This window comes from Chaetura pelagica, unplaced genomic scaffold (assembly GCF_000747805.2).
Source record: "Chaetura pelagica isolate M959 unplaced genomic scaffold, ChaPel_1.0 scaffold243, whole genome shotgun sequence".
Lineage (NCBI taxonomy): Eukaryota > Metazoa > Chordata > Aves > Apodiformes > Apodidae > Chaetura > Chaetura pelagica.
This window is the reverse complement of record NW_009952712.1, coordinates 1,092,402-1,106,958: the sequence shown is the minus strand read 5'-3', so window position 1 is coordinate 1,106,958 and position 14,557 is coordinate 1,092,402. Positions and strand designations below refer to the sequence as shown.

General features: G+C 38.2%; 2 protein-coding genes across 2 annotated transcripts in view; one reads left to right on the top strand and one right to left on the bottom strand.

Annotated features, from left to right (window-relative positions):
- DEPDC1 (DEP domain containing 1) overlaps positions 1 to 9,489 on the bottom strand; it is a 168,199-nt gene extending 158,710 nt beyond the window's left edge. The window contains exons 1-2 of the mRNA XM_009994590.1: positions 9,483 to 9,489; positions 9,402 to 9,421 (exon numbers count right to left, since the gene is read on the bottom strand). Coding sequence (XP_009992892.1) covers positions 9,402 to 9,421; positions 9,483 to 9,489 — 27 coding nt within the window. The remainder of the gene's footprint in view (positions 1 to 9,401; positions 9,422 to 9,482) is intronic.
- Positions 9,490 to 10,644: 1,155 nt separating this feature from the next.
- Positions 10,645 to 14,557, top strand: part of LRRC7 (leucine rich repeat containing 7) — a 78,270-nt gene continuing 74,357 nt past the window's right edge. The window contains exon 1 of the mRNA XM_009994589.1: positions 10,645 to 10,833. Coding sequence (XP_009992891.1) covers positions 10,645 to 10,833 — 189 coding nt within the window. The remainder of the gene's footprint in view (positions 10,834 to 14,557) is intronic.

The following is a 14,557-nucleotide window of genomic DNA, read 5'->3' as shown; positions in this document are numbered from 1 at the left end:
GGAAAGAGTTTTTAGTAGTGAGTGAACAATGGTAAGAACTGAATTATGTGTTTGTGCACTTCTGTTGGGGAATGTTTGTTGCAGAAACTCATAGAAGAGAGAATAATAATGTAGTAAGGCAAATCAGCCTGATATTGGAAATAGCTGCTGCAGTGCATAACTTCGACACCAGATGTGAGCCAGAAGAGAGGTCTGGAGGTCAGACCTGTGGTTGGGATGTGAAGGACAAAAGGTGATGTATGAAGAAGAGTCAGTCAAGAAGATCAGGAAGGAAGGAGAAGATGGGGCAGATGAGAAGTTATTGTGGATGGATGGTTGGAAGACCAGAAAAGGATAAATATGGATGGCTGCTGGGCAATAGTTTCTGCAAAATGTAGGAGTGTCACAGGAGATGTTGAGAGAGGTAACAAAGGTCAGAGAGTAAACAGTACTTCTGACACTGCAGTCACTTGGAAGGTGGAACTGAAGTAGGTGATGGCAAGATGAAGTCAAAAGACTTTCTATACAAGGCAGGTGTGGTGAAGAAGACAATCAAAAAGAAAATAAAATAAAATGAAAGTTTTAGATGGCTTCTACCTGTCAATTACATGGTAAAAATGTGTCTGGTTTGGGGCTGTTCAAGAGGAACAAGAAGAGGTCAAGAGGGGATGGCTGAGAGCATCTCAAGCAGGAAGGAGACTTCATGAAAAATACAAGGAGCAGTGGGAGTTTTCACAGTGGTGACATTAAGGGACAGAAACTATCTCAAGGTGGAGCTTGAGTGATGGGGAAGGAAAGCTCACATGGAATCAGAAGGGTATTTTTTACGATTGACAAATTTCTGTTTTTTGAAAAGGAAAAGGTTTCTGACAGAGCTTTGTGGCTGGAGGTGAGCCCTGAGCAACCTGCACTTCCTTGGCAGTTTGTTACATGTATTTCTAATGTAGCTGTGTTTTGGAAACACAGATGTCTAAGCAAATGGGTGTTAAGACATGCTGAAAATTAATTTAATCTCCTTCTATTTTGGACTTCAGTAATAGCTGCTACAATGTGACTGTATCACACATGCTGAGCAAGGTAGCAGTGATAAGAAGGAAGAGAAAGGTCCCTTGTTCCAGCAGAGCTCTGCCTGGGTTCTTTCAGAAGATCAACTTTCATTGTGAGGCATAGTTGTCACTTTTAATTAAAACTTTCTTTTCTAGCTGCAGTTTGTAGTTGCATGTTATTATCTCAGGAACTCCTATTCTGCCAGCTCAGCAAAAGGCACACAGTTTTCCTCTAGTAAGCTCCTGCTAAGCTGATTAATATGTCAGGAATAATGCAGACAGATTGGGATGTAAACCACTGAAAAGTAATTGGGTATTCTGTGTGATCCTTTGCCACTGTGAGGGAGCAACTCAGACTGAATGGCAGTTATATAGCTAGTATTTAAATGCCAGTTTGTTTGGCTGATGTATTCAGCAGGTAAATTATATTTTCTATACTGTTCTTTGGACAGCAGTTCTAGCCATCACATGGGCAGCAAAATCCCTAACACCATAAGGCAAGAAACAAAGCATATTTCATACTAATTTTCATACCATCCTTTTAAATTAAAGGATTACTTCAAGTAAAAGTGGAAACACATCAAAGATCTAAGTTTAAGCGTAAATTCCCCAGTTTCCAGAAAGCACACTTTGCAAAGAAGGCTGTTTCTCAATTTATTGGGATTTTCTCCTACTTCAATGTCTGCAGGGTGAGCCCTCAAACCGATTATAATTTCTAGAAATTAAGAGCATAATTATTAGTTCTTAGTATGTGCTACTAATATGGAAGGATTAATTTAAATTCTGTCAGTCCTTTATGAAAAGAAACAAAGAAACTGAACAGACTTGGAATTTCCTATAAGGTTACAGAAAACCTGTCTTTAGGAAGAACAGGATACAGTTTAAAACAAACACACAAAACATCAAAGCACCACAACCTTTTTCCTGTCACTAAGTAGTTTTTGTTCTTGGCATCACCTTTGTCTAAAATGAAAATCATCCAAAAAAAACATTTAGTCAGAAAATCTCACTCTGGTTATTCAAAACTGATTGATATTTTGTAGAAATAGTTCTGTTTCAAATTTTACTTTAATTATTTTTCAAATTTGCTAGATCTCATGATGGTGAAGTCATAAGTAACATCCCAGATCTTGTAGTAAGGATAGAGAAAATTACCTTTCTAATCATTGTATACAGCTTGCTGTGAGCAATGTTCTTGGGAGACAAAAGGTAAAGTTAAAATCTGCTTATTCATGCTTGGTTATTTTATTTTAGGATTAGTGAAATTAAATATGAACTTGAATGTAGCATATGATAATGGCAATATAATGAAGAAAATTCAATTACCATACATTAAACAGTATTTCTGGGTAAGATATACTGGTTATCGTGGTATTTCTGTGCAAGAAAACAATTCAGATAATATTTCACACCCTTCTTTTTGATAAGACAAATTCCCCTTTGGAAGCATTCTAATAATTCTTATTGTGACTTTGCCTTCAGAGCCCGAGTTTCTTAATCTTTTGAGGAAGATTAATGAAAATGGCTTGTACAAACGGAATATTTAAATTGCTGAATTTGTGTTACCAATTAGAAGATAGAAGCTGCATCCCTCATTCACCTGGCTCGAGTGTGAAACTGCAGCAGAATGTGCTTCTGGCTTCTAAACAGTAAAACTGTAACTTAAAAAAATACACTGATTCTGATGGAGAAGATGTGGTAAAAAGGAAAGAGATCTGATCAAACCAAGCAGTGCACTTTCTCCTATTTAAAATACACAAATTGGAATCTTGCAAAAAATCAGACCCTAATTGGAAGGCACTGAAGTTTTACAGTGTTTTTTTCTTTCCCTCCATGGAAAGATACTTTCAGCCTGCAATTTTATTTACTTTACCAGAAACATTGGAAAATTAATCACCCCTAGAGTCTCCCTTGATTTCTTTGTAGCTGCTCATAATAGCTAAGAGCAAAGATGGATTTGAAGTCTCATCCTATACTCAGAAGAGTTTATTAGAGCAAAACTGATGGATGTTTTTGAATACAGGGAGTGTCTGGTCACACCAGCCAGGTCCTGGTGCCCCTTGCTGCCCCTTTGCAGCCTGCTTGGCAGCAGGCCCTGGGGCTGGGCTGTCTGCTCCCTGCTGTCTCACACTCTGTGTTTGTTCTAGTCCTTCCTTGTCTCTCTTCCAATGTAAGTTAACTTTTCCTAGGCACAGATGTGCAAAGTTGTGTGCATTTCTTTCCAGTGAAGTACTGGAATGTCTTCCGCAAAGGCATTAACACACCTTCCCACTTGGATATCTTTAGGAAGAAAAAGCAAATTTTACAGGTGACATTCAGTTTTAAGGAAGAGGGATGCTGGTTTTCAGGCAAAGAATGAGCAGATTACATGTTGTCAGGACTCCTATTTGATTTGTAAAATTGTGGGAACTTACAGAACCATAATGCCCATATCACAGGCATGGTATTAGAACTATAGACAAAAAGTCCTGACTAGAATTAAAAACATAAGATGGAGGTATTAAGAGTTACACATCTGACTAAGCAAAGAAATAAATGAGGAAAACCTCACACATCCCTTCATACAAGACAATGCTAAGATGATGCCCACAAAGATGTACATAATAAAAAGGTGAGCAGCAGATTTAAAAACCAAAAGCTGGATAAAAAGGGCCAAGATCATTTGTGGATATAATATTTCTACATTAAAAAAATATAATCTTAATAATTAATAGTGCTGTGTTTCTAATTGAAAAGTTGTACCAAAAATTAAGATGATTCTGAGAGCTTTGAAGTTCCCTAATTAATACAGTGAACCAGACTGTAAATGCACACAATGTAAATAATCTAAACAGCACTGGTAATTAATTAAAGAGATGAAAGAAAACAAAAGTGGATGTCTGGCCAGTGCTAGTAGAATACCTGGGGAGAAAAGGCTTTTTGTAGAAGGGAGTTTTAGGGTTGTTTCATGGTTGTGTTTTTTGTAAATTCCAGCCTTATGCTCAGTTTGCCCCATTTCATATGCACTGTCCCTCTTATCAAATCTCTGTTGGCAGAGAAAATAGAACATGAATTCTGGCCTGTTGGAACAAATGGGACCACTACAGTACTTGCTAAGGACAGAGGAGGGAGACCTCTTTGGTACCTTCAGCGCTTGTGGAGCCACAAATCATGCTAAAGGCTTCAGAAAAGGCATTTGATTTGCAAAACAAGTGTTTTATGGCGTTTGAAGGAAAAGGGGGTCCATGCTGGCATTGTGCCTCGAGCCAGCTGGAGGGAACAAGGGGAGTTGTTGGTGACAAGTGGCCTTGGCTGGGTCATCAGGCTGGGCTGGGGGTGTCCACTTCAGAGACACCGAGTGGGATGGGTCTGGGGGCTGGCTGGCTGGTCTCCCAAGGAAATGCTCTCTGCTTTTGTCCCTTCTGGAGTGAAGGGAGACCCTGGGAGAACTTGGAGATGAGGGAAACTGTGGTTGGCTTAGGGACTGATGTATTTGTGATTTCTAAGCTTGGTCGTATAACTCACTGCAAAGAGCCAACGTATTAGCATATTAATGTTGTTGATTATGCTGATAGTAAGACAAAGAAAATAGGAACAGAAAACCATCACTTCTCTGTGCTACATGACAAAGAAATCAGTGAAGTGAATTGTCTGCTGCTTTGAATGTAATTAATATTTTCTGATTTTTCAGGATTCCTCAGTAAGATCACGTAAACTTTGCAATTTCTTGCAGTTTTCTGAATTAAATGTCAAAGGAGTGTGACCAATTTTATGTGGGATACCTTGCCAGACAACACAGGCTGCTCCTACAGCATTTGTTAGTTTGAATTTCAGCTCAGGGCATTGCCTATGGCACTGGGGGGGCTAAGACCTCCCTGAAGTATGAATACTTAAATGAGGTGTTACATCAAAAACTTGTTTGCAAGAAAAATTAAATCCATAATTAATCTATCCTGGAAAACTGAAAGTGAGAAGCTGACTTATGCTACCAGCTACACAGAGGCAAAGCTGGAGTTTTTTACAGTAGCATTCAAACTACCTCTTTTCCTTATGTAGCTACTTGACACTTTAGAAAAAGATGTCAGAAAAGTATTTTTTGCTTCTAAGAATTAAAACTGCCTGAAATGGCTTAAGGTTACTTGGTGTTAATTAAGACTTTCAAGGGCTTGAAGAACATGTACCTATGGGGCAGTGCTCAGCATGTCAACCCACAGCAATCCTGGGGAACCTGGAGCAGGAGAGCAGGCTTAAGGCTGGGTGAAGATAATCAATCCTGGCTGTGTAGTGGGATAAAAACATACAATGTCAGTGTCACCCTCATTTCTCATCTGTTTTTGCTCAGAATGTCCCTTCAGCCCAATGTGCTGCAAAATCTACACCTGGTGCTTCTTTGTCAGGGCATTTTCTATTTTCTACAGGCATCCATCTAAAAAAACCAACAACTGTATTTCATTGTTGTAACTGTTTTTTAAATAAAGGATTATATAGCATTCTTTTAAAGAATGAGCTCCATAAAATTCAGTAGTACCCATCATTTTAGGAGCTGGTTTCCTTATGGAAACAGAATGATTCTTGTCATGCTTGACAGAAACCAGTGAGCCTGGTGGAAACCAAACCATCTATGAATCACAAAGCTCTTTAAAGTAGTCTATCAAGGCTTTCTACCCTGCTTTTTTTGTGTGTGTGTTTAATTTTTTTGTTTTGGTTTGGGTTATTTCAGCATGTGTATACATATAGGCAATCAGAATTTTGCAGGTCTAAGATGATCTAGAGAGTTAACTTCATAATAACAGTCATCTCTCAAACATGGTATTTGGGATTTCTTAATTTAAATGCACAACCAACAAGAAATGAGTGGATTCCTTAAGGTGATTTGAAATTAGATTTTAGGTTGCAACTCTGGAATTGCTTGTCCAGTAACTGCCATTTCCTACTTGTTCTTACTGGTTTTTGAACACTGGTAATCGAAGAGTAAAGCACATTGAAGGTAACACTTTGCACATTTTAAGATGAAACTTAACTAATTGGATGAAAACATTTTCAGAGAGATAGGGCATTTTTAGTTGTGGAGGTTTTTAGGCAAATTTTTGTTACTTTGTGAGGAGGGGAAAAAAAGCAAAATGGCTTTATCTGCTGATGTGTAGGCTCATTGCAGAGAGAAAAGTTTCTGAGATGAAAAAATAAACTCTTCTCTATTGTCTGCTGATGAAAACTGCTGCCTCTCCTATTCTTTCAAGACAGCTGAAGTTTTGAAGTTGTTGAGCTATTTTGTTCCATCTTTAAATTAGTTTTGTGAGCCACACAACCATTTTCTCTGCCTTTTAAGTAGGTAAGAACATCTCTCATGATTGCTAAGGAACAGGGATTAGTGATTTTACTGCAGAAAAATCCATTAATTGAGAAGAGATCAGATTTTATTGTAACTAATTTCCATAAAACATTTGCTTTTCTTAGATTAAGGATTTACTTTATAAAATAATAAACTGAAGATGATTATGTGCTTTTATGAAGCTGATAAACAGCAGCTTATTTATGCTTGTTTCATAGTTTCTTTAATTCAAGAAATAACAAACATTTTTAAAAGCATTCAGAAAACAACTAATAACATTTTTAAGCTTCTCTGGTGAAAAATGCATTTGTGTTTCATGTTTGTTGTTTGTTTTTTTTTCCTGAACTGTTGAAAAATGGTACATTACCAAAAACAAGGATGTACATTTTATCCTAGGTCTGCACTGGAAAAGATCCCCCTCTTCCCTTTGCCTTTGCAGGACAGGCTCTCCAGCTTTCCAAGTTGCTGAGCATTTCTGTGTATGCTCTGATGGATTGTGAAAATGAAGTGGTTTTGTATGTGAGACTCAAAAGACAACCTGAAATTTCTGTATTTTTGACTGAGCTATAAATCTTTCAGAGTGTAAATCCTCCATGTCCAGCATGTGACATAGGGTGAGCAATGACTCTCATACTGAGCTATGGAGAGTTGTGTTGCTTTCCCTACCTACTTTAAAGGGGGAAAACACCAAGAACTGGTGTTTCTCTGGGGAAGTGGGATGACTTTACCACTTTCAGGGATTGAGGAATTTTCTCAAGCAGCAAAGGTGTCTGGTGAGTCACCTTCCCCAAGCTGGGACTTGAGCTTCCTGTTGACTCTGTTGGACTGAAGTTTTGTTCCCAAGGCTCTCAAGTAACAATCCTCTTACAGCCAGTAACCACCAGAACACAAGCAGGGCTTCATGAAAATGATGAAGGAATAAAATGTAGGTAAGAGAAGTGTAATTACCAAAGCTTGAATTAGTCCAGGTTATTAATTAATAACACAGAAATTAAGAAAGAGTTTAATTACCATTAGTCCACAGGGCATGAAATTTTACTCCTTTCAATTGTACAACAGGTCCTAAATTCTGTACTGATGCTTTCTGAGATGATTGCAAAGAACAATCCCAGGGGATTTTAATTTTACTGTTTCTTCAGCATTTTGGTTTGTTTTCTTTTTAGTTACAAAGGGTAAATGGTGGAGCAGACTGTGGACACATACAAACCCACTTATCAAAATATATTTAAGTACTATCCCATGGCCATTCTTCCAGCAAATATTCTATAAGCAGCAGTTTCTATGGTGGAATTACTTCCTACTAACTTTTCTCACAAAATCTTAGCAATGCACCTGAATTCAGGTTTTAACTACCTTTCTTATTCCAGTATTGATCTTTTTAACTACAAATTGCTCATCTATCCAATTCACCTTCTGGTTTGGGTTTATGTTTCTCAAAAAAAGACATTTCCAATAGGCAACCAATTAATGTCAGCAACTTAATTTATCCTGTCTTAGCACAGCTTTTAGGGAAGGCAAAGTAATTAAATCACTTTTTTCTAAAATCTGCAATTAAAAAAAATATTTTTAGAACAATTTTGTATTGAATAAGAAATTACATTTATTTTTATAAACTGCAGCAATGGAAACAGTTTTTTTTACAAAAGCAAAAGAAAAACTATTTTAAAAAAGTTTTTGCTGTTGTATTTGCTATTTTTAGTAAAATTTTATCACTTCACTATTTATACACTTTCTGGCTCTTCTCTGGTGATGTGATTGTTCTGAGTTTCTGTTCAAATGCAACCAGGTTTCTCATGTATGTGCCTCCAGTAGAGGGGAATAATGCAAAGCTGAGTGCTTTGGAATGCCTCTGGGATGAGTGTTTTTCTGGGTAATTTTTGAAGTACATGTCGCTGTTCAATTGTTCATTATCTTCAAATAGTTTGAAAAGCTACAAATAATTTGATACTCCATGGGCATTTATTTTTATTGTGTCAAGGTTTGAAATATGCAGTTGCAAATGCAACTTCCTATGCTTGAATACAAAGAGGCTGTGCAGCTGATTTCATATTTCTGGTGAAGAACATACTGTGGGCTTCTGGCCCAGGCTGCCTAGGGAGGCTGTGGCTGGCCCATCCCTGGCAGTGTTGAAGGGCAGGTTGGATGGGGCTTGGAGCAGCCTGGGCTGGTGGGAGGTGTCCCTGCCCATGCAGGGGTGGCACTGGATGGTCTTTAAGGTCCCTTCCAACCCAGACCAGTCTGGGATTCTATGAGTTTTTGAAGTTGAGAAAAATGCCAAAAGTAATTTCCTCCCAAATGGGCTGGAAATGGCCCAACAGTGTAGAAGCTAAATAAGCAAGATCATTGTTTCTGGAGGAAAATTAGGGGCAATGTTAAAATAAACATTACTTTCTCAGGAAGCTTGGAGTGCCAATCAAGAACCTAGGTTTAACCACAGTGTTCTGTAAGAAATCTGAGTGGGGATCCAGTGTTCTGGTATAGGCAATTCAAATGAGGAACATTTAAAACCAAAGTTCTCAGAGTTAAAAGTGAGCAGCGTGTGGCATTTGTGCATTTCAGCTATGGGGCTGTTGGTGTTCTGCAGGAACTTTACCACTGAGCTGAAATAAAACTTAGCTTTTCTGATGTATTAGCTTGTAAATGAACAGCTTCTTTTTTCATACCTCTAAGGGCTCTATTTTTACATTTCCAGAAGTTCAGGTACACTGTGTTACGCAGATGTTTGCATTCCATCAGCTGACTGTAATTAAGGTACAACTGTTAAGTTGTACCCAGGAACTTGGCATCTGGTCAAGCTGCATTAGAAAATTCCTAAACCCTTTTCTCTGTTGTAAGCTTAACCCTTAAGCCAAAAGCAGGAAGCCTGTCACTGGCACTGCCAAACGAATAACCAGCTGTACTCCGGTTTCACTCCTGTTTGTTTCAACATCTCTTCTTTCTGAGAACACTAGGAAACAGCATTTATTCTGACAGTACCCGTGTGCTCATCTCAGGGGCATTGCTGCATGTGGATGAGGTGCTAGCAACATTTGAAACAAGGAAATAACACATTTGATTCTTTTATTTACCTTGAAAATGTCAACGTATGCTGAAAAAAAGTCACAGAGAATCATGATTGGAGCATTATCTGACTAATCATTTTTTCTTACCTTGCATGTTGGAAAAATAATGTCTTAAGCAATGTGAATTATCTCCACTGATGTTTTGTATGAATATACGGGTACTTTTTTTTTGCTGGCATCCAGTGAAAGAGGATCCTGGTGAGCTTTGCTTGGACTAATTTGTGCTTTCTTTTCATAAATGTAACTCAAAACCTTGTCACTGGTTTAGAAAATGGGAGGTTTAGGTTTAGCCCTCCTTGACTTTGTGGCAATATGTTTCAGGTCAGACTGATTTATCTATAATCACATTAAAATAACTTCTAAAACTGTTGATACCTGTTCCAGATGTAGAGGCTCCTTGACATGTATCAAAGGTGCTTATTGAGTGTTCTCTCCATTCAAGAGTAATGAATGACAGTATTTTATTCCAATGGAAAAGGGTAATAATATACAGTGGTGTGAGCTGTTGCCCATACGAGTTAGGCATGGGCATACAAACTGCAGGAAAGGAAGATCTGTAGAACTTAGCATCTAGGTTAGGAGAAGTTAAGCAACAGACTGTGGTGAATTTCAAACAGCCTGGTTTGGGGTTACTTTTGTTCTAGTTTTGTAACCAATTAAGTTTCCATATCCTTTTCCTTATTCATATGGTTGAAAAGACAGTGAACATACTCCAGTGGTAACTGTGGAAAACTAAGGAACTCTGCTGATTTCAGAGAAATCAGGTATGATGCAACCAGGTTCTGGTTCACTTCAGTGATTCACAGTCCAAACTAAGCAAGGGACCAAAACATGGAACACAAGGGTTATCTTGTACGTCGTCTGATGAACGTGTTCGTATGTGCAGGATTTACAGGGCTAATTTTCATCATTAGGGAAAACAACAGTTGTGGATGGTCTTGGCATATTCTGTTCTGTGTAGGGGAGCAGATGATGTATTGAGATTTCCTTTGGTGATGTTTGGACTCAGTGATCTCTGAGGTCCTTTCCAACCATGATGGTTCTGTGACTAATCCAACAAATCTCACTTTTTCATCTTTTGTGGAAAGGTAGAGAAAGAAATTCAGTATGCAAACTACAGGAATCTGTCAGGAAAAACTGCACCAAATGGACTGCAGTCTTGGTAATCATTCTAAAGAAATAGTCCTCAAAATGCTGATAGTTCCAGAAAACTGTTTTTTCCCCTTTTTCTTCAGTATGCTGTTTGGAGATGACAACCAAAAGGAAAATCATCGGCCGCTTGGTGCCCTGCCGGTGTTTTCGTGGCGAGGAGGAAATCGTCTCGGTGTTGGATTACTCCCACTGTGGCCTCCAGCAGGTGCCAAAGGAGGTTTTTAACTTTGAACGGACATTAGAGGAGCTTTACCTAGATGCCAATCAAATTGAAGAACTACCTAAGGTAATGACCATTCTGCCTGTATTACAGATGTCCAAGTCGTGTTCTTAAATGTGTATTCAGCATGTGCTTCAACTTTGATCCAGGACTTGCCCTTCACCAAGAGCCCTGCTTGCTGGGGGCAGAGTCATGGCTATTAACTCGTGAGATTCAATTACATTTTCACACATTGTTTCTCTGCCCAGCCAGCTGAGCCACCCTTCTCACAGATGGCACTGCATGGCAGGGAATAGGGCCACCTACTTCTCCTTGCTTCATAGCACAAGAACAGGAGGCAGCCAATGGAGTCTCCAGCTGGGAAATTAACAGTTGTTCAAAAGAAGTTCTTCTTGCACAGCAAGTGATTAATATGGCTTTGATACCTGCACCAGGAGTGTGCCAATATGTGGGGTCAGTGATCCCACATTTGGAGCCTCTGTGGCAGTGCTTTCAAAGCAAGCTCTCTGTCAGGGTAAGCTCTTTATCCTTGTGGGACAACTGCCAGTACTGTCTGACTAATATTTTTATAACCACAAAAGAGGTTCTGCAAGAAGATTACTCGTTATCCTTCCTGTGTAAAACTTCTTTTATAGAATCTTTGAATCAGTTCTTCTGTTGATTAATGTTGACTATAAGGAATGAAACGTTACTGTAACTTAAGTGTTCTGGAAACAAAGGAGGGCAAGGTAGTGGAAAAACCAATTAATTGTAGGTGCTAGCAAGGTAATGAAGCATGAAGTAATGTAATCCATTCCTTAATTGGATTTTTCTCAACAATAGTGAAAGATGCTTACAAGTCTTTAATTAAGCATTGTTCCACTGTAATCCATTCCTCATCATCTCTCAGCAGATTTCTTACTTACACTCTTCCGTACATAATTCCATTTACAAATGCAGAAAACATACTTCTTCCATTCCGTGGAGTTACTCTATGTGGATAATATGGTTCATTGCTTCAGATTGCTCACTCCATCAAGAAATTCTTTACAGATGGTAAGACAGGCTAGCAACAATCTTTTCAATGTCACAGAAAAATGATATGAAGAACTGCCTTACCTCTCCTGCCCTAGAAAAGACAGCAAACCATGTAGTTTTTTCATGTCCTCATAACTATGAAGTGAATTGTGGTGAGGACCATTTGATTGTTTATTTCTAAAGAATTCCTTCAGAACTATTTTTCCTTTGATAATAATATGTGGTTAACTCTGTATTTTTATTCTGCAACTGAAGAATCATACTGAAGAATATATAAAGTGTGGGATTTGGCTAGGGGTTTTTGGAATATTATGGGGGGGGAGTGTCTCTTGCAAGTGTGCATCACCAGGAAATTCAGCCTAAAGTGCAGTGTGTAATGGGAGGCAAATTCATCAGGCCATAGAACAACAGCAGTAAATTTCCATCTGGAAGACTGAGGGCCAAAGGAGAGGGGTCCAAAATTGGAATGAGGGTGATAGTTATTAGTGTCAAACCATTGAAATGTGCATGCTCATGAAACCTTGACTTTGTGTTGTGCTGTAATCTGTTTTGTATCTGTTATTTGTGAAACAAACCAGCAGATGAACATTTATATTTGAGAGATTTAAATGCATAGGGCTCTATTTCTGCATCTCTTATTTCTCATTTTTCTCTTTTATAATTAATATTTTGTAGCAAATACTGAATGTTGAAGAAATCCTTTTAATTGGTCTTAAGTTTAATCAGTAAATGCATCATTTAACATAGGCTTGGCCTTGTATAAGAGAAGATTAATGGGAGTGTTAATTTGCTTTATGCCATTCATAATTTTTTTTGTCTTAAGCCTTTATTAATCATTACCATAAATTAAATAGTCCAAATAGTTTCTTTATCAAATTTTCTGCTTCAAGTATTTTTGGCTGCCTGTCTCTGAACTTTTTTTCACTACTGAATTAATATTCTAGGAGTGAAAATTGCATTTTTTTTCTTAAAATGGCACCATGTTTCTTAGCATTAACTTCAGTATTTACACATTATGATTTACCACAGACAGAACTGTCCTTCCTCTGTAAATGGGAATTCAGTAACTTATTTCAGAGAAAATTAATTTTTTAAATTTTCTGTTATTTTCTTAACTGCTGTGGGGCTCTGAAGTTACAATATCCTTCTGAAATTTTCTATCATCAGAATGCTTTAGCATGTTTTAAGTTAATGGAAAAAACACAGGTAAAATACCTGTTGAGTCATTATGTACCTTAACAAGAAATCAATCAATTATTTTGCATTAAACTGATTTATTAAACTCATTCTGCCTTTTTTTTTTCTTTTAATAATTTCAACTTGTGTTTTATGCATCATAATTATGCTTTTTTTTCCTGCTGTCTTCATTAGAAATTGATTTATAGTTCTAAATTTCTAATGTTTTTCATTTCTTTCAAGGATTTTAGGATTGTTGTACAATTCTTATTCTCTGTTTCCACTAAATCTAGCCCAGTCTTTTATTTGCCTTTGACTTTATTATCATGAGCTGCTGCTGCAAGTCTGTCCCTATTTGTGTGAGTCAAATCAATCAGGGACTAATAAAAAATAATATTGATTTGGAGGAAGGTGGAGTCACTGGCAGTATCCAGAAAAACATGACTGAGATAAAAATTCCCCCTTCCACTTTCCCTGGTAAATATAAAGTAAAATCTGGAGTAATTAGTAATGCACAAAATTAGGTTACTTGTTAATTCCTTAGGGAAAATCTGTCTCTAACATAAATTCTAGAAATAGCCACCAGTGTGTTTCACCACCTCACATGTTGGTAAAACAAAGGACATCACTTTCTGTCTTTTCCAAATTTCCTTAAAAAGGGGGAAAAGCAGGTGCTCTCAGGTGCAATGCCAAGGAGTTTCTCCTTCTCTGGAAAGAGCTCTCCCCTCGCTAACATCACCTGGAGGCAGAAATGTGTGGCCCTCCTTGGCTCCCAGGGTGTCCAGAGAATGTTGGGGCTGTTCCTGTAGTTAGATGGGGCAGTGCAGGTGCTGCCTGTTCCACCTGCAGGTCTGCAGTTCTGGGTGGGCTCTGCCTGGGCTGCTCAGCAGTGGGCAGGGAGGGTTGGACAAGGATGAACAAGTGTGATTCATCTGGAAACTGCTGTCAAGACAAAGGCATTTTGAAAAGTGCCTTGGTGCAAATGCCCTTTCACATTTGGTGTTGGTTGATGGGGGTTGCTGTGTGGTGCTTCAGTCTGAGCATTTTTTTTATTCGTGTCTTTCCCTCTCAGATGGCAGAGAATAGATTATCCTGAAGAAAATGCAGGACTTTTCAAAAGGCTTACAAGTTGTGGCAGAAAAATGCACTTTCCAAATGATCTAAAATGTACTTCAAGTGAAGTACCAGGTTGACGTTTGCACACTATTTATGTGTTAATTTTCTCCTCTCCAGATACTTGGCTGAGTTTTTCATTCAGGCAACCAAATTATTTTGCATTCTCAGAGAGCCTGTAGATAAATATACAGGCTTTTTTTCTGGTGTGGAGGTCTGAAAGAAAGACTCTACCTGTTGTAAACATGGCACTAATATTTGAAGAACACTTTTGAGGTTCCTGCAAGTTGTTCTTCCCTGGAACCCACTGAATTTTCTGGTGCCATTTGGTGAATTCCCACTTGCAGGAAGTCCTGCAGGTTTTGGTGACTTTTCACTCTTGAAAAGAGCAATGTTCTTACAGCCTGAAGCAGGTTTATAAATTTTTACATGTGTAGGGTGTTGTGTAAGACTGTGATAGTTCTTGAGAAGCACAGCCCTGTTC